The sequence below is a fragment of the Oxyura jamaicensis genome, chromosome 3, assembly GCF_011077185.1.
Source record: "Oxyura jamaicensis isolate SHBP4307 breed ruddy duck chromosome 3, BPBGC_Ojam_1.0, whole genome shotgun sequence".
NCBI classification, from domain to species: Eukaryota; Metazoa; Chordata; class Aves; order Anseriformes; family Anatidae; genus Oxyura; species Oxyura jamaicensis.
In genome coordinates this window covers 7,394,465-7,419,492 of record NC_048895.1, presented here as the reverse complement: position 1 = coordinate 7,419,492, position 25,028 = coordinate 7,394,465, and the positions used below count along the sequence as shown (strand labels likewise).

Genomic DNA, 25,028 nt, shown 5'->3' with positions numbered 1-25,028 from the left:
CGTAATAATCCCAAGCAGAGCTACAGGCTGGGAGATGAGTGGTTGGAGAGCTGCCAGGCAGAGAAGGACCTGGGAGTGATGGTTGATAGTCGGCTGAATATGAGCCAGCAGTGTGCTCAGGTGGCCAAGAAGGCCAACAGCATCCTGGCCTGTATAAGAAACAGTGTGGCCAGCAGGGCCAGGGAGGTGATCGTCCCCCTGTACTCGGCTCTGGTGAGGCCGCACCTCGAGTACTGTGTTCAGTTTTGGGCCCCTCGCTACAAGAAGGACATGGAGGTGCTTGAGCGAGTCCAGAGAAGGGCTACGAAGCTGGTGAGGGGCCTGGAGAACAAGTCTTAGGAGGAGCGGCTGAGGGAGCTGGGCTTGTTCAGCCTGGAGAAGAGGAGGCTCAGGGGTGACCTTATCGCTCTCTACAGGTACCTGAAGGGAGGCTGTAGCGAGGTGGGGGTTGGTCTGTTCTCCCACGTGCCTGGTGACAGGACGAGGGGGAATGGGCTAAAGTTGCGCCAGGGGAGGTTTAGGTTGGATGTTAGGAAGAACTTCTTTACCGAAAGGGTTGTTAGACATTGGAATGGGCTGCCCAGGGAAGTGGTGGAGTCACCATCCCTGGAGGTCTTTAAAAGACGTTTAGATGTAGAGCTTAGGGATATGGTTTAGTGGGGACTGTTAGTGTTAGGTCAGAGGTTGGACTTGATGATCTTGAGGTCTCTTCCAACCTAGAAAGTCTGTGATTCTGTAATAATTTCACATGTAATGCACAAAGGTGTTTATTTAATCTAACTTCCGGTGGATACAAGAGTTGTCTCTAAAATTTTCTCCTACTAATTGTAATGTTAATGATGTACCAGGCTTCCTTAAAATGTTTTGATTTTTTTTTTTTGAAGTCAACTGGTTTAAAATTTTATTTTACTTTTTTCATCTTAATTTTTAATATTACTAAGTTTCCTCTAAAGCAAATTCTTAAAACATAATTCCTTGAAAACTAAATATCACCCCCAAAACCAACAAACAAAACACCACCCTGACTGCCTACTACCAAACTGCAAGTTGTCTAGTTTACTTCCCCAGCACGGTGGTGTTAAAGACTGAAAATCTGTGGAATAGCTGTGCAAAAGTCAGACAGTTAATATATGTGTGTGGCACTTGTGTATTGCTTTGGTTTCCTTCTCAGGCTTACTGACTATATTTTAGCAAATTCTTTTGTGCTGACATACCATATTTGTGAAAAGCTTAGAGTGCTTGTACTATGAAATTTCCCAGCTTATTTGAATAATATAACATGCTTTATCTGCCTTTAAGATTTATTCCAGATAATGTTACATTTGATGATAAGCCAAAAGATGTAGCCTCAGAAGTAAATGTATCTGGATATAAGCCAAAGTACTTCACATCTGCTGCGATGGGAACATCAAAGGTATCTTTACAATGCTTTCATAATGCTTTCTAATTTGTTTAGTTTTATTGTCAGATTTTAAAATATATGTAAGTGGTAGGCAAAAGCTTCCTGCTTGTCTTAAGCATTTCAAAATAGAGACATCCAACATGGTACAAGATGCAGGCATGCTACAGAGCTGCGAGTTGTGACCCAATATATAAGCTTGAATTTAGTTGTATGAGAGGTTTGGCTTTTCTGTTAGAAATTAAATACTACATTTTGACCTCGTAATACCCCTCTTACAAGTTGTGCATGGACTTAATTGTGGGTAACAAAGTTAAATCTTCTAATTTGGTGAAAATGGATGTTTGGGTATAGTTCAAGAGGCTTTTTGTTGGTGGTGGCAGGCTTAAACAGTTGCTTCCCTTCCTTGTAGCAATCCATTTCTACTCTGTCTTATGTGACAGCCAAAATGTTCATCTGGCCATGAAATGAACCGTATTGGAGAAGTGATTAGTTGAGAACTAAGCAATTTCTTCAGGATCATTTTTCAGTCATGTGTTTCATCTTCTTAGTTGAGGGTGTAGTTGCGCAAACACTTTATTGTCCCTATTGCAAACCATGCCTGATTCCAGGAATGAGTTCGTGCTGGAGGAAGAGAGGAGAGAAGTTGGAGGCTGCTGCTTCAATACCAGTATCTGCTGCCACAAAGGAAACTTGGCTTACAGAGATTTTGGGTGGTGTGACCTGATGTCACAGAACCCTTGAATGCAATAGGAGACTTCTTCATTCTTCCATGTAGTTAAAGCTCCTTGAAACTTTTGTTGCTGAAGAATTTTGAAGAAGTTATAATTAAATCTGTTATAATAAATTACTATTATAGGTAATTGTTCTGTAGTAACGTTAGCAATGGGTTTACATATTGTAAGTAGAAGCTATCATTTTTTTCCTTTTAAAAAAAAAAAAAAGCAACCTGCCTTGACATGTTTAATTTTAGTGCTTCAGCTTCTAGAAGTGGCTTTCTTATATTTAAGGTAGATATAACATGGGATGAAACGGATCACGAACGAGTAACGTCACTTAACAGAACTTTTAAAAAAGAGGAGCTCCTTGACATGGATTTTCAAGCTTATTTGGCTTCATCTAGTGAAGAAGAGGAAGAACAGCAGCAAGGTACCTACATAAATGTTGTTCACAAAGTCAGTAGCTACATTTAATTAACTTGTGTTCAAAATACTGTATAAATTCCATATAATCAGAAAATGCTTTGAATGTCTCCTTTTACAGGGACTCGTTATACTCTGTACTCCTTATACTCTTTATAGAGGAGGTATGGTCAAGTTCTACTCTGAAAATAACCTATCTTTGCTCCGGAGCTAAACATCTCTGAAAATAGTGTATACTTACTGTTCTGTATATGTGACCTAAAGGTAAAGGGACCTGGGTGGTGAGCACATTTGTATCTTTGATTCACTCATTTCAATTAGGAGATAAATGGATTGATGATAGAATGCTGGGAGATAATGAAAAACTTCTTGAAAAATTCTGTAAATCTTTGAGTTAGGCCTGCTAACATGGCAGCTGTAGAGTTCCTCAGATTACTGGGACTTGACATTCCATTTTCCTGTCCCTTTATTTCTTCTTGTTCTTTGTTTTTCTGTTTTGTTTTTGTTTTTGAGTTAAATACTGACTGCAAAAACAAACTTGTCCAGTGTTTTCTATCCGTAAGAAAACAGATGTTCAAATTTCTAAAATTTATCTTAAAGCCACAGCTGAGATTCATTATACAGACTTGATTCTGACTCTCCAGATAAATAACATCACCATTATGACCTCAAAATGGCCAAATTCCTTTTTCAAAGACAAAGGAAGCACTTCTGCAATAGAATTTGTGAAGTATATTAGCTGATTTAGGAGTTACAGATTACTTAGAGCATTGATAAGTGAGACAGTTTGACTTTCGTTATTTAAATTTTGCTTTCAAAGAGCTTCCTGTTTCTCATTTGTCATGCAAAATCTCTTTACCTAGTGTAAGTAATGTTTAATTAAGCCAAATATAATGGTTATAAATGGAGTCGTTTCAAGTAGAAACATAGTAATTCATCTAAATCATAGCTCTTTTTTGCTGATTATTGATAATTCTGTTAAAGAGACCTCTGACTGACTTTTCTAGAGACTGTGGTAGCTATCAGGTTCATTCAGTTCTGAATAAAAATAAGCTTTCTTTCTGTAGAGTTTGAGTAACACTGACTTAAGAATCATTTAAAAAAAAAAATCAAATGGTGGGGGATCAAGAGTTTCCCTAATGATTTAGCTCCTAAGTGGCTGTTTTATGATTAGTAGCTTGGGCCTTGTAAGTACAAAATCATTTTCTTCCTTTTTTTCTTCTACCCCTCTCTTTATTTTTCAGGGTAACTTAGTATTTCAACTGGAAAATTCTATGTATGGTATTTAGTACATAATAGTGTATAGTATAGTATTATATATGTAGTGATTTGCCATCTTCATGGCCCTCTGTATATGTACTGAAGTCTCTGCAGGGGAAAGACATACTGAAGAAGGTGTCCTGAGGCTGGGCTTGCTGGGATACCCTAGACAGGACATGGAATGCATTCCAGACCTTGGAGGGCCCTGGGGAAGATGTAGATGGTACAAAGGTCCTTAAGTGCAGCAGTAGCTCTTCTTGGGTAACCGGAGTGTGAATGACAGGAGAGAAAACTATGGTATGAGACTTCTGGTACTCTGAAATCTTACAATGTGAGGGGGAAGGTAAGCTGCAGAATGTGTTTAAGGGAACCTTACGAAAGACTGTAGTGGCAGCAAATTTTAATTGCTTTTGGATTCTTGTTGCTGCTTAAAAATAGGAAGAGGATGCCATGTAACTTTTCAAGTCTTCTGTGTATGGTGCAAATTCCTCAATTACTTTACTTGTTTTCACTCTAAAAATCAGTCTCTTAATTGATCATATATATAGCCTAAATTACAAGGAAAAGAACATGTCATTAAGCCTTAATCAAGTCTTTCAAACAGACGTTAAAATGGGTTTATCCAGCATTAAAGTAGGTTGCTGTAATCAGATGTGTTTGAAGCATGCAAAAGAGCATGACATATTTTTCTAGTTATGGAGTTGGGAAACTTGCTGGCAGCAGACTTGACTTGGCAATATCTTGGCAGGATAAATGTCCATTTGTTTCTCATATTACATAAAAATATGTTTATAAGCTGCACCTCCGTGACCTTAATTTTCTCTAGTAATGCTTAGTAAAATGCATTGATAGGAACAGTAGCTGCAGATAAAAGTATTTCACTTTTCTTAGTTCAGGTTTTGAGGGCTTTCACTGTGTTAAAAGAACAGCGTCTGTTACAGAGTGAACACTGAAGACATTTTAAGTAAACTTTTGTTTCTGGGAGGGGAGAGAGATTGACCTAGAGTGATGTTATCACACCAGCACATTTTAGACCTCAAATTGTGTAGTTCCTAATGATGGTTTTGAGAAATAAGTTGTTAATAGAGGAATTGTGTTGCCATGTCCGTAACGTGTTCCTGACATTTTATCTGTTGAGTTATAAGATACAAAGCAGGATTTCGTCCAGCAGAATTATGTGGTACTATGCATAAAAGGGAAAAATAGCTGTTTGAATGGAAAGGTAGGAGTGTGGTAAGATGGAAAAAATGTTCTGGCCATCTCACTTATTTATTTGTATGCTTTATTTAAAAACAGCTTTTGTTGCCCTGATCCGTTTCGTTTTTATTATATCTTTTAAAATAAATATGTCTGTTAGGAATGTTGTTATACAAGTTTTGTAAGGTCTTGTATTTCAACTTCATGGACCTGGTATATAGTAGTTTGTGGGCACAAAGCATCTCCTGTACATTGCTTCTGAACTCTCTGTTGCTTGCCTGCATTTGCTGTGGTTAGTAAAACTTCGTGGTGTGCATCAAATTCAAGCCTGTAACTGCTATTTGGACTGACAGCACCAGTGGCTGAGTTTGTGGCATTTTAAACGATGCTTCCAATTAAGCAGCATGGTGTTGATGCCTAACATTTTGTGCTTTCTTTTAATCTTCACAATAAAAAGATATTTGCTGTTCTGCTTTGCTCTGTCCCACAGCGTATGTGAAGAGACTATATGGCAGAACACTTTAACTGGTGTGGTTTTGAGTAGTTTTTCTTGATGGAGGTGTTATGTGCAGGGAATTCTGTATAGAGCCCTGCTCTTCACGGTAGCACTCTGAGCAGGGAGTTCTGCTGCCGTTGTAGAGCCTTGTGTTAGAAGCCCTGTACGACAGGAGACTATTTTGTGCTGCAGCACCAACGCTGGAGATGCATACGTGCAGGGAAAGAGAATGTAATCCTCAAGGAGGATTTGCTAGGTGGAGATTCACCTTTTTAATTTTGCTGCTGATCTAATTTTCAGTGATTAATGGTAAATAAAATCGGAACACTTAATAAATATTTTGCTCTCTTGTGACAGTATGTATGTTGTCTTACATGTGAATACTGCTCATTTTTATGGTTGTTAGGACTGCTACAGAAGGTTAATAAGTGGAAGATGATAGAACATGCAGCTATTTAAGATTGTTGCTGAATTCAATGGGTATTTATAAAATGCATCGAACACAATGTTATTTGGGTTGGCTTCTCTCCCTTATTACCCTATAGATGCTTTGGCCACTCTGAGGCATTACTGCTCCCTCAATGGTAAGGAGGATCTGACTTCTTAAAATATTTCTGCTGGGTTAGTTTGATTCCTAAGGAAATAAGCCAGAGGAGTTACCAGTTAATGATTTAGCCAAGCCCCGGTGGAATTTCATGGGATAAAATAGAAGCACCACAACCTGATTGTTTCATAGAAAGAAACAATCAGAAGCTTGGTATAACTTGCTGGTTGGAGATTTTTCTAAGGCATATTTGTAGGAGTGTGTTTTGTGTGTGTATTTGTTATCAAAAAAAATAAGATGGATTAAGTTCTAGGAAACCCCAGAACTAAGGTCAACTTGGCTTTCCTTCTGAAAAATTCATGTAACCTCTTGGAGTTGTCCAGTGTCTTAAAGGATGTCTCTGTGTGTGCTTGTGCAGGCCAGGATGTCCCTGCTCAGAAGTGGCTAGACAGGAGCCCAGTCCGACTTGTATTTTATATTTCCAATTTCATCTGCTTTTACATTCTTTTCCTTCACAGGCTGAGTTATTTTTTCTCTTGATTGTATTTCTCTTACAATGTAACTGTTAATGCACCAGACCTTTTTGTTTTGGCTGTGTTTTTTATTCAAAAAGCCTTTGGAAAAAAAGCTATTGGCAGAAAGCATTACTGCCTTAATATCCATGAGAAAGTGGTTCCTCATGTTGTGCAACGCAGTGCGATGCTTGAAAGCTAGCAGCAAGGTTACTTGAACTCTGAACAAACTTTGAGAACATACTCAGTTAATTTTCCTTTCCTTTCTTGCAGCTGTTGTCAAATGTTCTTTATTTGCTTATAGAATGAAAAAGCTCTTCAGAGTTTTTTGAAGGCAATGTTAACATTTGTTTTGACAAAATAAATTCATCTGTTATCAAAACTGGAAAGTGTGACAATGCGTCACCACTTAAATTTCCCCTGGCAAAATTAGCAAAAACTGGTCATAATACAAATGAATCACCCCTTCGTTACCCAGTTTCAAGGGAGCCTTTCTTAGCCAAAGGATCTCTTCAATTCCCATCCAGAATAGCTTTGCTTATACTTTCTTATGACATCAGGAAAAAAAAAAAAAAAAAAAAAAAATGACAGTCACTTACTTTTTTCTCACTTCTAAGAGCTGAATGCATTTTTGCTTGCTGCATGAGCAGATGCTTTTGTCTTAGGAGTTTTCTGCTACTGATGAGGAAAATGGAAAAGCAACTGCAGTTAATTGAATAATCAAAATTTCCAATCACAGCCAACAACAAGCATCTCAAGGTTATGGGATATAAAAGAACAACAGTATCAGAAAAAGAAAGAAAAGGAGCCCCAAAGCTAGATTTCTACCATTAAGGAGCTGCAGCATCTTTAAAGCTTAAAAAGCCTGTTCTCTTTGAAATGCTTATTGCAGGTCACATTGTAATTGTGTTTTCCTTACCAAAAACAAGCAAAAATAGCCGGAACTGCTTCCATCTTGCTTTATTTATTAATTCAACATGTCACTGAAGATAAAGGGTTGAGTAATTTGTTAAAATTTCGAGATGCTTTATGCAACTTCTTCTTAGGTTTAGGGTTTTTAGATTTTATTACTGTGTTGCCAGGGACATTAGGGACTCCAAGAGTTGTAAAACATGGTAAAGAATGCTGTGTTCTATCAGTGGTTTCCTTTGTTGGACAAATATTCTTTGCCTTTTTCAGGTATTTCTATTCCTTTTGTGAAGTAGGGAGTTCTAGAACTGGTTACTTTTTCTGGGAATAATATATGAAAATACTTTATTTTGTTATAAATGATTTAATGTTCCTTAGGTGTGTTCCTTGAACATAAATGGATCACTTTGAGGTTGTCTTTCATAGCTTTTCTTTTGTCTTTCTAGGTGATGATGTAGCTCATGAAATGGAAGATGACAAACCCAGGAAAAGCCAAAAAGATGATGAGGAACAAATTGCCAAGTACAGAGAACTTCTGCAAAGTATCCAAGAAAAAGAGAAAAAGCAAGAGGAAAAGGATATAGAAATGGAAGTTAAGTGGGTTCCAGGTAAGCTTTAACTTTTTTGTTTTACTGACTTGGGCAGTGTGCAGTATTGGCCTGTTTAATGGGGATACAATGTAAGGTGTAAGATTTATAGTAGTAGAAACTGACCTTTTTCCCTTAAATTGAAATCCAGATGGAATACAATGGAGGAAATGGAAGAAATAATGACTGAACTCGGTTTCTCAGCTGTAAGATCCTCTGTGTAGCATATTGACTTGCTGGTCTTTCTTGTGCTTGCTTTTTCATTCATCGCTTTATAGATTTTACTTGAATGGAATGCATGTTTGCCATAGAGTCATAAAACATACCTACGCTTCTAAAAATGAAACACGGTATGATTTGGAAACGTAGCGTGAAATTGGAGGAGAGTGGTTTTAAAATCTTGCTCGCGTAATGTGAAAGGTTTGGGGGAACAGAAAAGGGAGAAGTCTGATCTTCCAGTGAGACAGCTCTGTGGGAGGGAAAGCTACCAGGAAAGCAAGCTTGGGGTTACTTAGTGATGTATAGCTAACTTTACCATATAGCATCCCAGCAGACCTCTTTTTGAGGTATGAAAACTATTGTCTGTTCTTTTCCTTTGGAATGAAAACACATTGAGACTGACTTAGATTTTGTTTATGTGTGTGCTCCTTCCGTGAGAAGTAATGAGCCACTTGAACATGACACTACATCCAAAAAAGAGACAGTTTTCTCTGTAGCCTTTCCTCCTACATCCTGGGCCCGAGCTCATTCTGACACCATGTACCAGCCCTGGAACTGGATAGATTTATTTGCAAGTTAATTTCATTTGCTAAAATGGCAGAGCTGCTCTGGAGAAAAAAAAGGAAGTGAATCTATACTGCTGAGTTAAAGAGTCCAGCATTTGGTGAAGGCTCAGAGGGTTGAATTACATGGTCCAAAGACTACGCAAGTGTAACATGTCACTTCTAGGGGCAGCAGTTCTTGTATTGGTGCAGTACATGTAGGGCTGCAGTCTATACAAGGACACAATCTCATCTGTTACTGTACATATGAGACCAGAGCTGTGCTAGAACTCATCCCTGTCCCAACTGATGTGTTAATTCCATCTTGAAGTGCGTATCTGTGCTATTGTTACTTTCAGATCAGGTGGGTAACTTGTGTTGAGTATGTATGTTCCCTTCTAACATCCTGTTGTGGTGTGTGCTCATGGACATCAATTGAACATGTCAGGCCTAGTTCTTGATAAGGCCTGTATTTGTAAGTAAGCACTGGCATTAGAATAGTTGTGAGCTTCAGTTGTGCTTATGTAATTCCAATAATTTCTGGCCAGTGTTCTCCCAGAACTCTTTAGAGAAAGATTTAACATGCTTTATGGGACAAGTCCTTGCTGACACGGCTGTATGGATGTTTTACTTCAGCTGTCCACAGTGTGTCAGTATTTGCATTTCTGAAGTTGCTTGGTTAGTATCTTTGACTGTATCACTGAGCATTCAAGGCAGCTGAGTTTTCATACACAGGTGAACTTAAATTTCTTATTTTATTTTTTAAGCAACCTAAGATGGTGACAAAGTTAGGGATCTAGAGCAAAGCATCCATTGTAGGAAATAAAAATAGACTGAAGGAAACTTAGTGGCACAGGAAGAGCAACAACTTCACTGAAGGGCATAACTTCATAAACTGTACCTTGCATGTTACAAGAAAATGTATATTGATGTTTAAGAACGATAGTACAGATGGAATCAAATTCCCCAGTAGAGTGGCTCCCTTGTTTCCTTTTTAGTGAACTGGACTTCAGAAAATAGATTTTGTTCTGCATCTCATGTAGTCCAACTCCTTCATTACTGCGCCTTGTGGAGCTCCTAGGACTCCTATACTCTCCTCTCCCTAGAAGAAGGGATGGAAAGGAGTGGTGGTAACACTCAACATTCCTCATCCTTCCTGCCATTCTGTTAGGCCACATGCTTTGTAAAATCAAACCAACCCAACAGCAAAGATGCACCCTGGTAAATACGGCCTTGTCTAGAGTCAGTAGAATGTCTGGGTGCTGCTACAGATGGGTTTGTATCATGATGGGTTAAGCACGTGTGTATGCACAATGAAGCTTACATTAGTAATTCATAGTGTTTGATGACGGTTTTGCAACTTTGATTTTACAGCATGTGTTAGCTTTTTCTTGATTTCTTACTCTTTCTAGAGTATTTTCCAAGATGAGAGGTTCTGGATATCGTGGAAGCATTCACTTGCCTTTTTGTAGTTAATCCCCAAAAAGTATGGGTAAAACTAATGGTGCTGGCTGTATTCTAAGGGCTAATAGTAATGGTATTGACTGACCTCGTGGAGATTAGTAGTTTATTTCTTTATTTCATAGTACAAGAGCATTCAGGCTTTGGAAACCTGAATTCAGTTTGTGATATTGTTACTCAGCTCCCTTGCCTACCAACTCTTGAGTCTGTCAGTCTGCTTTTAAAATCCTATTTGTGTCCTACTCCCTTTTATTTTTCATCAAGTGGATGGCTTCTTTCTGAAATAAGTGTTAAAAGCAAAGAAGAGTGTCTTAACTTCGTTTACAGCTCTAATAAGCGGCAACGTGTAGCCTTTGTAGGCTTCAGCATTTGGAGAGAAGGTCCTGCACACCTAAAGGGGGGCAGTTCTGAGAGTGAAATGTAGTTGCTGCATGCTGAACAGTAGTTTGTAGCTCTGGCAAATATGCGCAGTTGAGGCTATGGTTTCTTAAGGGAGAGAAGTATGTTAGTTACTACCCTTTCCTTGAACAAATGTGCATATTTAAATTCTCAATTAATTATGTTCCATTTGGAATATTCTGGGAATTTAAAAATAGTTTGCTATCATCTCTTAAGACTCCTGAAGTCTTTTAGAGCCAACTTTTGTCTTGAAATGCTTCTATTATCAAACTCTGCCTCAGTCCGATGGACTTACTGCAAAGTCATTCTCCTGCCCAAATATTTAATACAGAGAGAACTACAACAGTTAAATCTAGGACTTTTTTTTTCAATTGAAAGTCAGATCTGAATTAATTTAAAAATTTGAGTTTTGGCACAAATATTTACACATGGTTATAGAAAGCATACTTTGTGAATGATTCAGTTATTCTTGAATCATAATAGTTTTAATAAACCACAGTGCCAGCAAAAACAAATTAGATGTAGTTCCAACTTTCTTTGGTCTGTTTCTTTTAGGCACAAAATCAATGTTATATTTAAGCATCCATCTGTTTTCTTAATCATATCTGATTTGAGCAACAATTACTATGCATTCTTCTCCAGCTCCCAAAACTCTCCGTAGAAGGTGAAGAGGGAGAAGACCACAATCGCTGTTCTTGATGATATTCAGACAGCTTCTCATACAGCTTTTTTATTGGGCTTAAATTCTTCCTTTGGGAAGAAAGAGATGTAAATATTTAGCTGAGCTTAAAGGAAACTTTGAAATTTGTTTTCATCAGAAGTAGACCAGCAGACAGTCAGATCCCTGTAAAGTGCATAGTGAACCCCAACTGTATGTTGTTACAGATTATGTGGGGCAAGAAAATGACAGAATTGAATCAAAATCTGTCTCAATATAGATCACTGCTTCAGCTAGAGGAAACAATAAGCAGTCCTACCACATGCAGCACCAAGAAGCAAGCGCTCAGTGCTGTGGTTCTTCACACTTGACATTTTAGCATCTAAGGTTTTTTTTGTGTTTTTTTTTTAAGGGAGTTGTTCTGTGTTAGGAAAACTATCTCGACTCAAGGTGTGTGATATTCGTGGCAAACAAATTGTAATGTCATCAGAATATTTCTGCTGGCCATTCCTTTGATCTAACTGCAACAAGGTGTGTGTATCTGTTCTTCTGTTAGTTTTTTTTTTGGGGGGGGGGGCAGGTAGGCAAGGTATTACAAGTAAGATGAACTTACTCATTTTGATTTACTGAGAAGCATCTCTCTAGCTTTTAGTAACTGTGACAATTGCAAGCAGTTAAATTGCCTAAAGTTTTTCAGCTGGTCAGATAAGCAAAATTTCTGTCTGAGCCTTCTTCCCTCCAGTGTTCAGCAGTGTGAGAAGCAATACTTAAGCTGGTAATGTGGTATGGTGTCTCACACTTCTAATCCTCTAGTTAAGTATGATTTAGTTGTATGCTAATATATATTACCTTTACACCTTCTTTTCATGGCCCTTACTTGGATTAAATATGACTAGTGATTCAGTTCTTTAAAAATAGAAAGGGGGAGGAGCAGATATGAATTAATCTAACTTGTTCTGTGGCCAGTTACTAAGTCTACCTAAAGCAGATGATTTCTTTCCAGTTCTGCAATCAATAGTCTTTTGACCACTTAAATACACTCTTATTCTCGGGAAGCGGTCTGGACAGTAGCTTGTAAGCCATTCTAATCTGTGGAGAAACTCTCAGGCCTTTCATGAGACTGCCAAATACCACAAGAAAGGGTTGTGTTTTCCTCCAAGTCCTTCTGTGCCAGATGGATCAAATGATGCCATGTTCTAGGCAAATAAATCAGAAATCTTGTAACCTCCTCTGAGAGTTTTTTTTTGTTTTTGTTTTTTTTTACCCACCCCCCACCCCCTTTCTGGAGATGTGATATGTTTCTTAACCCAGTCTTTAGAGAGAATCTGCAAGGTTGCTACCTGACCAGTAACTTTTTTTTTTTTCTCCAGAACCTACTGAAAAATAATTCCAAGTAATAGTAGTTCAGTTTCTAGGAAGCATATGACTGCCCTTTCCTAGACTTCAAAGACAAAAACATGTATTGTTGGAAGTAACTAAATGACAGCCCTGGTTGTATGAGGGTTTCTTAGTGGCACGATTTTGGTGAACCTGTACAGCATGCTTTCCTTTACTTTTTTGTCGCTTTGTATTTGTTTGCTGGTTTAGTAACCAGTTCCTGTGGTGGCACGGGCTTGCCACTTACTATTCTGGCTTCTTTCTAGCATATTAGAAGGCTGTTTTACGTGGTGTTTCTTTCTTCCTCCTTTTCTTCCTGTAAAGCATGGTTTAATACATTTTTAGACCTTGTCCGCACTTGGTGTTTCAGACATGCTGTAACTAGCTTTCTAGCCTTGGAATTATTTTTGGAGAGCAGGCAAGTGCAAGAAGAGAAATTAGTGTTTGCAGTTTGTTGGAAAAATGCTGTGCCTGCTTTTCTAGGGACAGGTAGGGCTGTCCATGAAGGCTGCCCATTTGTTTATTTTGCCATTATGCCATCTGTTTTCAGTTCCTTCTTACTGAGAAGAGCTGGAAGGGTTGATGAGGAGCAGACAAGGGTCAAATGAAAAACCTGGGAGCTGGGAGAAAATACAGTCTAGGACACCTGGAGAGGTCCACAAATGATTTGAGCGATAAAGCTAGTATGAGAAATGGGAGATTAGAACTGGGGAGCTGGACAGCAATGGTAGGGAAGGGATGCTGCTCTTCAACATACCTGATGATTGGAACAAGGACTGGGGAAGAGATAGCAAGACCCACCTCAGACCTGGAGGTGGGAAAAGCAGAAACATGATCCCTACATGTTCCGAGATCTAACAGCCGTGTCCAAAAGGAGGATGTTAACTACAGAATATCAGACTCTTTTGTTAGAGAAGACTTTTCTAAAGTGTGTAGTGAATGAATGAAGGACTTGCAAGTAGGAGCAAATCCTTCATTGCTTGGGCTACTACCTCCTTTCATGGAAGTGGATTCTGCCTTTTTGCAACTGAATTCTGCACTAGTGTGTTGCAAGGCAAGTTGTTTAATCTCTTTCCATTACGAGGTTTTCTTTTTATGGGTGCCCATCAAAGTCAGTGTTTATTCTGATTATAAAGGCAGCTGTAAAATGGAGACACTGTGGTTAGTGGATTCCTTTTTTAGGGTGACGTTTTTGCACTATTGAATACTGCAATGATGGACATTGTAGAAAGCTCCATTCTGTTTCTAGAGTAGAGTTCAATTATTTTTGGTAATGTGGCCATATGTTAGTATGTTCAGTATCTTAGCTATATGTTGTACAGCGACGCAAAATATTGAGGAGTGGCGTGTTAATTACCTGTATATCAAACAGGGTTAAGACTGGGCAAAGGTAAAATGTGATCATGTGATGAGAAGCTTTATCAATGCATATTGACAAGAGAGCTGAATTAAAGTTTAGGACGTAATTGTGCAAATTCAGGTGCTCAACCTCGATGCAATGGCAGCTGGTATTGATCATTTGAGTTATTACAGCTTGAAATGGTACCCCGCGATAACAGAGGACGTTCTTTTATATGTTCTTCTGTTGTTTCAAGGCTGATCTCTTTCAAGCAGTCAGTCTATAATCTTTTAAATTAAGTCCCTTAATCTCTTCTCAATGTTAGCTTATTTTTTAAAAAAAACATTTGTGATTTACCCTAAGCATTGAATCTGAATCTAGCTTTCCTGTCGTACAAGAGGTGTACTATTTCTTAATTTAGGATAGCTTTTGTCATTAAAGCAGACTGGTACTATGTAGCTTTAAAAAGAATTTTGTGAAATAAAATTTAGATCTGTTAACAGAAAACAGACTGCTTAGTTAAGAGCTATTAGGTATATTGTGCAATGTATGCATAATACTTGATCAGGATTTCATGGTATTACTTATTTCTACTTTTGTGGATTAGAAAACATTTTGTTCTCTGTGAATTTACATACAAGAGACAATGCTGTGGATTTTGTTTTTATTTTTTGTATTTAACAAGGTGCAATTTTCTATTTGAAGTATCTTGGGCAAAATAAAAAGTAGGAAACAGTAATCCAAATTGAGAAAGAACTTGCTTTTCTGACTGACTTAAACATTTGAAAAATCCTAACCTTTGCAATGCTTGAATATGCTTCCCTCTTCTCCTTTGTTACTTGGAATTGAACCCAAGATATGGGTTTTCATATTTGTTCTGTTATCCTGAGGGGTACAACAGAATTAAGACTAGATTACTTGAAGACATCTTGCCTCGTATGACTTAGTACATATCACGTTGTGATATTAGTACATAATGCAAGAAATTATTTGCTATATTTCTGTTCTTCCATGCTTACTAGCTGCAGATTTATTTTGACTTCAAACATCATGGAAAATAATGTTTTGCTCTCTTACAATGGTGGATGAAAAATACAGCGGTCATCAGAGATACTGCAGCATTGTCTTAGTAAGGGAGCTACATAACTTTATTATGTCAGTGGGGCATACTGGTAGAGCAACAATCATCAAATGTTTCTGGGTGAAACAGGAAACAGAGAGCACCAGCTACAGGTTCAAGCCAGCTGTAATATGGCCCTATAGTGATTTAACATTTCAGAAGCTTTGTCAACTCAATCTTTGTTTTCCCATGGACAAAAAGTGGGAATGACTGGACTGGATTCAAGTGAAGCTGAACTAATAATAGTAAGGTACATTAAATTTAAGGGTGCTGCATTATTATGTTACTCTCAGCCTTAAAGTGGTAAACTATGCAGTCTACTGTCTGGACAGGTGACATTACTGAGTAACAGTAAAGGTGTTGTGAATAAAACTTGGCATATGCAACCTCTTCATCTCGCTCCTGTACAAATTATTACTGGAGAAATATTTGTAAAAACACAACCTGTAAACTGATGATATTTACAGGGATGTTGCTCCAAGCGATACTTACATTGTTCTCATGGACTTGTGGAAGAAAAACCAGGTTTGTCCTTTGCAAAAGAAAAGCAGTTGATTTTAAAAAAAAAAAAAAAAAAAAAAAAAGTTCAATTTGATGCCATTTCTTTAACTTCCTATTTCTTTATTTTTTTATTTTTTTTTTACTAGGCCTCAAAGAAAATGCTGAAGAAATGGTCAAAAACAGGTTGGAAGGAAAGGATAACCTAACTCCATGGCAAAAATACCTAGAGAAGAAGAAAGAAAAAAGAAACCTTAAAAAGAAGAGAAAGGTTATGTCTGCTCTGAGTTGCAGAAGGAGTTGCTCTTTCCTTTTCTTAAGTTGCTGTTCTAGTTTTAGATAAATGGGGGGGGGTGTTTTATGGCAGGAGTGCAGTATTGTTTTATGGCTCAGATGCGTAGTGCTTGTTCTTTTGGAAACAATGCTAGTCAGATCTACAGAGCTAAAGGATGTTCAGGGTAATCATATATAATGTTTTTACAAAAAAAAAAAGTAATTTACTTGTTTTTTAAGTTTTGCATCTTCTGGATGCATTAGGAAGGGTATTTTTGCTATGGTATGCTTTCGGTGCAAGGTTGGAATGCATGATAGCTGTAGTTTTGAACCTTACAGACCTAGAATAATACAGACTCTTGTCAGAGCTGTAGCAGCAAAGAACTAATAGCTATGAAGAATCATTCAACTTTCAAACTACAATAGCAAACTTAGTAAATATTTTTGTGTATGAATAGCAAAGTTGTCTTATAAAAATGCGGAAATTGACGTTGCTTCATCTTGCCACACGCAGAAGGTAATTGTGAAGTAACTGACTCCTGTGGCAGAGATGTGCAGGAATAGGCAGATAAATGAAACATTTGCTTGTGTACTAGAAAAAAAGCATGCAATTCACAGAATCTAGCTTCTGTATAATCTTAAATTACTCTGAATGTGGTTCGTGTTGCAGAATAATGTTTATAAGTGTAATCTCTAACTAGAGGTACCTTGTCCATTCTAGTTCAGTTTTACTGGCATTTCATGAATAACTTCTTCAGTCTTAGAGAAGATGAGTGCTCTGAATTAAGTTGCACTGTTAGGTAGTAGAGCAACTTTTGGTAATGTAATATTCTCTTGTTTGGCCTGATAAATTAGGTCAAGGGGCGAGGTGTATCACTGAATTCTTCCAGTAACAGAAATTGCTCTTCTAAATCCAAATTTGACCCTTTCGATTTTTGAAGCATAAAGTGAAGCCCCTTACTCAAGCTTTTCCCCAAGGTAGAGTTTTTGTGGAGCATAAGGACGCAACATTGCCTTGATGCCATGTCAGATGCATGTATGTTAGTATTTTTTTTTTGCATGCTGTATTCTGTCTGCCAGAAGCAGTGTCTGGCAAAGAGCGTGTGAATAGAGCAAGTAATGGAATTACACTTTCCCAGAGTACCATCATGGTTTTTGATTCTTTGACTTCCTGGGTCGGAAGTTTTCACTTCACGAATGTGGCAAGTATTTTTTTAATAGCACTTGTGAAGTAGTGAAGAACAGAATAGTACGCTACTTGATGTAGTAAGCATATAAGTTCTTGGTAGGAATTAAGAGCAATCAGGTAACAATTATGTACCCAGAGCTACAGCCTAGGCATGTACTTGCTGTGAAGCTACTGCATTACAATCTGTGGGTAAGCTCATAGATTTCCTTGGAAAATTGAAGTTACCGTTTTTTAGGTAAATAAAAGAAAGCTTGCAATCTGTAATACAGATTTGAAATTGCTTGTTCTTAACTAGCAGTTTCTAGTGGGTTCTAGTTTCATGATGGTTCAGCATGCAATACTTTGGTTTTCACGTTCATAGTTTCTGACAGAAGGAACGTTTAATTCCAGTGAAATTTGTAGTTTATATGTTGGCTGAAATAATGTTTCTGCTTTTTTACAGGCTACTGCTGAGAAAGAATTGAGTGAAGATGAAATTCCATCTGATGTTGATCTCAATGATCCATATTTTGCTGAAGAGCTTGAGAAAACAGGTGAGTCAATACATGTAACTTCTTTTCTGGAATAAGTGTGCTCTTTCTTTAAATAACGAGCTTTAGAAACAAAAACTGGTCTAAATGCAGAGATGGCATGATCAGAACGGAAAGAAGTAGCTGTCACTTGCCTATAATTGCAGACAGAATTCCTGATAAAATGATGCATACTGTAATATATGAAATGGAATTGCAAATTTTCTCCCAGAGACTGTTACTTAGCCAATTACTGGGGATGGCTGTTGAGAACAAGCAAACGATCTACTCCCCTAAAAAAATCTAGAGGAAAAAAACTTGATTGCCTTGGAAGCCTTTTTCCAGACAGATTATACAGTCCCTTTGATGGTTGGGTCAGTTATATAAACGGCCGAAACATTTGACATGCTAAAAAATAAAAAAAAAAATCTGTCTTTCCTAAGAAAGTAATTTTGTTTTCTCTGTCTGATGTATGTTTTTACTTGTGTACTTTGGCTGCTTAGAAAACCAAATGGTGAAATAATAAACTGGACACATCTATGATTTTTTTTATTTGTGGACAGCTTAACGTTATCTACGCTATGAAAATATATTCTTTCTCTGAAAGTAAGTCTTTAATATATGTAGCCTTTCTTAACAGAAAATGGAGAACTGTTCGAGCTTTCAGAATTGTAATGATCACATGCTAAACAGATAGCAGACTTCCCATATGTGTTTTGGTAGCATTATTATATGGGCACAAAGACAATAGTAAGATGTTTTGAAGAGAGTATTTTGAGAATTAACTTGTCCAGTTCAGGTTTTTGGGATACTGCTTTCACAAGTTTTTGATCTGGTGTTCAAGTTAGCTTTTGCTGTGACAACAAATTTATTCCAAGTATGACTTTGGCTCAAATTTTAAGGTGAGAGTAATTAAGAAGTGCAAGTTCAATGCTCTGGGGAGCCAAAGCCTAGGAGTGGTTCATACAATTGCATATTAAGAGGGAGAGGAGATGAGGTGTTAGCAACAGACTTATGAATACCACAACTCAAAAGTAAACTACTTCTAATTTGGCGCCAAACACCATAGGCTTATGTCCTGGTGGTTAGAAGTTTGTTACGAGGAAGTAAATAATTCAAAAACAAAAGCTGGACTTTTCTTAATGTGCATATGTGAATGTCTTAATTATCTGAAGTTCAAAACAGTGAGTTGTATTCATGTTTCATAGAAAGTATCGGCTTAATTTAAGGAAGGTATAATGCAGTGCTGTTTTCTGCCAGACTTCTGTGATGAGTTGTGTGTAGGCTAGTTTTCAGAACTTGTTGGAAAGATGCCATTTCTTCCAATGCCTTTTTTATTTTTTTTAATAGCAAGATTATGTGGACATTCTCATACCAGTGTTTGATGTTTCAATGTTTTATGCAAGATCTCTGGAACATGTTTTTCTGCATTATGTAAGAAGTTCTTTGTGTTGTGGAGGGACTCAGCAGAGAATGATTGTCTATTGATGATTAAACCTTCTCATCCATAATAGGCAAAATAGATTTTACTCTGCGTGGAGCTTTTGGGGATATCAACACAGACATAAAGGTTATGCAAGTGAAACTTCTGTCTGCAGGATTACTGATAATCTACTGAGAAAGAGGAGAAAACCAAACTGTGGCTAACCCTGGAGAAGTTTTAAAGGGAGAATAGTGGTTGACTACAAGCCAGCTGACATTTTAGTTATTGTTATATGTACAGCTCAACTTTGTCAGGCTTTACCCAAGTTTGCTAAGAATGCTGTCTGTCATAGCTGTTTTGTTTTTTTTTTAAGCACAGCTTGCTTACCTGATTGAGGAAAATGAGTTAAAATCTTCTTAGAACTAGGCTTTATCTGCGACAGTTTCATATCTAGGATACAGGCAGTATTAAGTTGAATGACTGTAACTTTACATAAGCCTTCTACAATTCCCCTGAAAGATGGAATTTGCTCCCTTAAACTGCCTGTCGTATGATACTAAATTATACTGGAGAAGTGTATGACACAGTGTATTTACAGACTCAGGTGAACCAGAGTAAAAGCCGAGGATGCAGTAGTGCTGTTAGTGTTTTGCAGTGGTATATTTGCTCCCATACTGGTTTGACTTTTTGACTGTAAATGTGTAAGGGTTTTGCATAAGTTCATTTTTGATGAGGTGGGGAAGTTTAATGGAAACAAGACTATAAGAAGGTATTAGACAAAGAGCCTCAGTTTTTCATATTATGTTTAAGCACCAGTGCTATGAAGGGGAAACTGGAAGTCACATAAAGTCTGCTCAAGTGTGTGTTCATCAGGTTTGTCTTAGTTCTCTGAAGTACTGTAGCTATATGAGCCTCAAAATTTGTTTGTATTTCAGAAGCTCGATTCTGGTTTGGTATTGTCAAGGGAAACAAAAAGCACTTACTACTTTTGATTTATATGAATGCATATATTGTTGAAACAATTGTTGTAAATCTTTCATTTGGCTTGGCCAATTTCAGACTTAATGTGTCTGTTTCTGTGGGCTCACCTGAAACTAAATGCTATTTTTCTTGTTTCAGCCTAAGCTGGGGAAGTGAATAGCTGAACGGTGTAATTGCTTATTAACCATGACAGTTTCCAACTCAGGATATTATGTGATGTATGTGCAAAAGAAGATGGGGATGGACTTCTGGAGTATATGTGGGTAGATGGACTATGTCAGGACTATGTTAAACAGGAAGAAAATGACACTTCTGTGAATTATGGAAACCAAACTGATTTCACTGCAATACAATAGTTTGAGTGCTGAGAGAGATTTCAACTTTAGCTGCATAAGATCACAGCAAGAGATTAATGGATTTTAGTTTTATTTTTATTCTACCTCCTTCCTCTATGCAAAAAAACTTAGTTTGATACTGTCTACCAATTTAACCCCAATCTGCAGCATTACAAGTCTTTGAAGACTGAAGCACAAATTCTGTGATTCTGTGATAAGCTATCCTTGCTTTAGTGGCTCTTCACGCAGTGAAAGATGGGGGAAGATATTTTGAGGGCACTTCTTAGAGGTGTAGGTAGAAAGGCTATAAGAGACTTAGATTTAACTTCTAGAGTAATTGTCATCAGTTCGCATATCTGGTGCTCTATTTACTTTGCTCTAGTTTTAGTCAGTTCTGGAAAGATAGAGAAGACTTCCAAGTTGTTGAAACCTTACATAAGACAGGTATTTCTTCCCTCCATACATTAAAATAAATTGTTTAAGTTAGGTAACAATATTATATCTGAGTCTGATTTTCCTGTACACTTTTTGGAACTCCTAGAACAACAATTCAGCTTGTGAGTTGATGACACTGTGCATCTGGATAGTTATTTTTTTTTTTTTGGTGGTAGTAGTTTCTTCTAGAAATCCATTTCAGGCTTGGAATCTATTTAGAAATAGTCAAGAGAGTAGTCAAGGGAGGAAAAAAATGTTCTTCAAGAAATGCATCCTGTTCCAGAGTATACTTAGTGATATAACTTGACGTTTTTCTGGCATGATTGTGTTTCTAGTCTGACTACAAATCTGGCTTAAGGAAGATTTTTGGCTCCATTTTAAGTGTACCCCCAGTGGACTGTAATAAATTGTCTGGGAATGAAATTCCAAGCTCAAAGGTCAGAGTACATGTTGCGAGTCAAAACCTTCTTCTTTTCCTGCTCCTTCTTGATCCAGTTCTACGCGTGTTCCAAAGAGAATACATTTAATTTCATAGGATTCATGAAAACAGACCTGTTCATAGAAGTTACGTTTGATTCATGCTTTACGCTGTTACTACTCATTTTGTCTCTAATTAGCACTATGCATCTAACATCAAGGGTAAGAGTAAGAAAGCTTTATCTGAAGAATATTCAGTCTGAACAGTCAGTCATATTTTTATCCCCGTAGATGAAAATAGATCTTTTTTTACCTTAATGCCTAATGGCAAGATATGATGTTTTAGGCTTACAAGTAAATTCTAAAACTGTGTTTTTTGTTTGATGTTTTATCTTACTCAACTGGCAGACTTGTATTCGTGATACAGAGAAGAGGTGCACATTTGCTTTTTATTCTAAAGTATTTACTACATTCTCTAAGAAGAGACAGAATGAACAATTTGAATACTGTAGTATACTTCAGTTAGACTTAGGAGTCTAAAATAATTTCTATTTAAAATACTGTGGGAGTGGAGTTGCCATGTTTGCCTACTCTGTTTTGATACCTCTCTACTGCTCTATAAAAAATAGAGTACAATCTGTTTGAATAGTTTCCTCCTTGAATTATGCAAATATTCTGTAGATATTTATTGCTTTAAGTCTAGCTAATTTTTTGTCTGTTTTTGGCATCTGGTGTTGAAGAAAGAAAGAAAATGAGGTGTACTTTGAGGTCCTATTGATAGGTAAATTATGGTCTCATGCAAAAGCTTGAATCAATATGTGCATGGCCTATTTTTGCACTTAGGTACAAAGAAGAAGGCAGAGTCAGCTGAAAGTGACCACGAAGATGAAGCTGAAGTTGAAAAGCAGAAGGTAAAGTGGCTTAAAACATTGAGAATTACAGATGTTGCATTGCCTGAATTCTGCAAATACTTGGAGATGTGTTTATGAGTGGAACTATTAAGTCCCCTAGGATAACAATAGAATAAAGCTGTATAATTTGAATAGTGAGAGCTTTTGGAATAAATCACCCAAGGAAATTGCTAGATGGACCCTGAAGATTATACCAGGATATCTTTCTAGAAAACTGTAGTTGAATACCAGCTCAACAGAGCTTAGTAACCCTAAAACGTAAATGGGCATGGAAACAACACTGGATGGTTAATCTCTAGCTTTAAAGCTGTCCCAGCACGTTTGTCCTATTGGCTTTTAACCTTCAAGATTGAATTGTTTGCTATTGCTTATTTGTTTTTTATTCATTCTCAGAATTTATAACATTTATGAACTTTGTGAATGTCAATTATTTTGTGATTTGAATACCCGTAGAAAATGATACTTGTTCTACTGATGTTAGGGTATACACTTCTCAAATTAGATTATTAGTACGTGTTAGAAAGTTGAAATGTGTATCTGCAGTTTATTAATTAAAAAAATCAACCTGCCTTCTTTAAATATTTTGAGGTGCAATAATGTTATGCATGAATAATACTGTTTTAACAACCCTATTTCAACTCATGTATGTAGAATTATAGACTTCACTAATGTAGTTGCTGTATTTTTTAATAGAAAACTCCATTTCATTGTGTACATCAACTCTTACTTTGTAACAGGCTGAAATGGCTCTTCTTATGATGGATGATGAGGACGATGGCAGAAAGCATTTTAATTATAAGCAGATTGTAGAACAGCAGAACTTGAGCAAGAAGAAAAAGAAACTCTTAATGAAAAAGAAAGAGTTATTAGAAGATGACTTCCAGGTAATGATTGATCTTTGAAGATTAACTAGAACAACTTAGATACTAATTGTTGGTATCAGTTAGTTATTTTGGGGATAAATTTAGTGGTTCCATATCCTTCTCCCTTGCTCTAGGTGAAGGAGAAGAAGCTATATCTACCTTTTTTAGGGTTTTACAGGCTGTTTTAGAAAACAAAAATATTTTGACACAAGGTTGAAGGGGGGGCACATTCCAACTTTGTGTAAGGTAACAGGACAATATATAAGACCTTTTACAACTCATTGAGTAAATACAGGCACCTTTTGTTCTGATAATTTTTCACTGTCTGATTCTGATCAATTGTTCTCAAGTATAGGCTTTCTTGGTTTGCTGATTGAGGCTTATGGAAGATTTGTACAAGTATTTACTCACCTGGTTTACTAATATGATCTTCTGGTACTCTACTCTGTACTCACTGAAAACTTGTGCCTTGAGCAGTTCCTGGAATGATGAACCATTTCATATGCTCAATAAGCAGCTCATATTGTATTGTATTTAGAAACATTGCTATTAGGGGTAAGGGTTACTTAAAATAAACTTTTCTTTTTCTGCTTCAGGTCAATGTTGCTGACACAAGGTTCCAAGCAATGTTTACTTCCCCCTTATTTAATGTGGATCCTTCAGATCCAAATTTCAAGAAGACAAAAGCAGTAGAGAAGATCTTAGAAGAGAAAGCTCGCCGAAGAGAACAAAAGCAGCAAGGTCTTAAGGATGCAAACAAGGAGCAGGACAGCAAGATGGCAAAAAAAGAGGTTGCAAAGAAATCTACAGATCCTGCTTTATCAATGCTAATAAAGTCAGTCAAAACCAAAACAGAACAGTTTCAGGCAAGGAAAAAGCAGAAAATTAAATAACCAAACTTCATTTATAGTCAGACTTTACTTTTGTCCACGTTCTTCTGACAACATCTGTTGACATTTCTACAGTCTGGTCTAATTCCTGTCCACCTAAAATTTCCAGAAAAATCACTTAACTTTGGTGACAAGTTTTGAAGTAACTAGAATAACGATAACCTTTTCTTTCTGCCCCCAAAATTGTTTTGCTCTGTTGTTGGAAAAACTATGCCTTGAAAACCTAAGGGATTAATGGTTTTGGAGCTATTTCATATCATGCTGTCTCTGAATAGAAGTGCTGATGATGGCTACAAAAAGTAGCCATAATTATGGTTGTATTTTTAAAAAATGCTTCTTCAGAGGTTTTAAAGCTGAGAATAATGAGTCTTAATGTTTTTAATTCTGCAGAAGTCTATAAACATCTGATTAAAAAAGGTGGTAATATATTATGGAAGAAATTTTGTATACAGGTCTATTGTATACATTTAATTGTTTACATATATACTACCTGGTTAATTTCTACTCCAAATAATTGAAGAGTCCATGGATCTCGTAAGGGCTAATTAATGGGAAAAAATGCTATTTAGAAGAACTTATTTAATATATATCAGAAATAAACAGTTAACACTTGCCCAGAGGAGTTTTGGGCACTTAGCTCTGTTTCTTTTTCTATGTCTAAATAAAACTGTGTTAAAATTAAACTTTCTCCTACTAATTTTGCATTCCCATTAATATAGTTCCTCTTATATCAAGTCTCACAGCATTGCAAGTGTGTTTTTTGTTGGTGGTGTTTTTTTGTTTTTTTTTTTTTTTAAATCAAAAGCAGGTCTGGATTATACTATTTTAGAAACCCTCTGAGTATTGGTGTCAGTGGTGAAAGTATCAACAGTGCAGGGAATCTACATACAGGAAGTAGAAAATACTGTGTTTTTCTAGAGTGTTTCAATTAATTGGTCTTAAGGTGTTTTTTGAAGTGTTTGCTATATCGGCTGTAGTGGAAATGCAATATTATTTCAAAAAAGACTGAGTATATTAGAATCATGGAGCTGAGAGGTAACTTGTAATGGTGAAAAAGTATGGTTAATTTTTAAGTCACCGTATTAATTTGAACAAAGCACAAAGTAGAGGTTAAAACTTTAGATACTCAGAACTAGTGTTTGC

General features: G+C 36.9%; 1 protein-coding gene across 2 annotated transcripts in view; it reads left to right on the top strand.

The window, feature by feature from the left end:
• Nucleotides 1-24,214, top strand: part of ESF1 (ESF1 nucleolar pre-rRNA processing protein homolog) — a 34,961-nt gene extending 10,747 nt beyond the window's left edge. For both annotated transcript variants that reach the window (XM_035321346.1, XM_035321345.1), the window contains 8 exons: nucleotides 1,300-1,414; nucleotides 2,410-2,548; nucleotides 7,906-8,067; nucleotides 15,809-15,930; nucleotides 17,564-17,654; nucleotides 22,065-22,132; nucleotides 22,870-23,016; nucleotides 23,592-24,214. In XM_035321346.1, the coding sequence (XP_035177237.1) occupies nucleotides 1,300-1,414; nucleotides 2,410-2,548; nucleotides 7,906-8,067; nucleotides 15,809-15,930; nucleotides 17,564-17,654; nucleotides 22,065-22,132; nucleotides 22,870-23,016; nucleotides 23,592-23,888 (1,141 nt within the window). In that variant the 3' untranslated portion in view covers nucleotides 23,889-24,214. The remainder of the gene's footprint in view (nucleotides 1-1,299; nucleotides 1,415-2,409; nucleotides 2,549-7,905; nucleotides 8,068-15,808; nucleotides 15,931-17,563; nucleotides 17,655-22,064; nucleotides 22,133-22,869; nucleotides 23,017-23,591) is intronic.
• The last annotated feature ends 814 nt before the right edge of the window (nucleotides 24,215-25,028 follow it).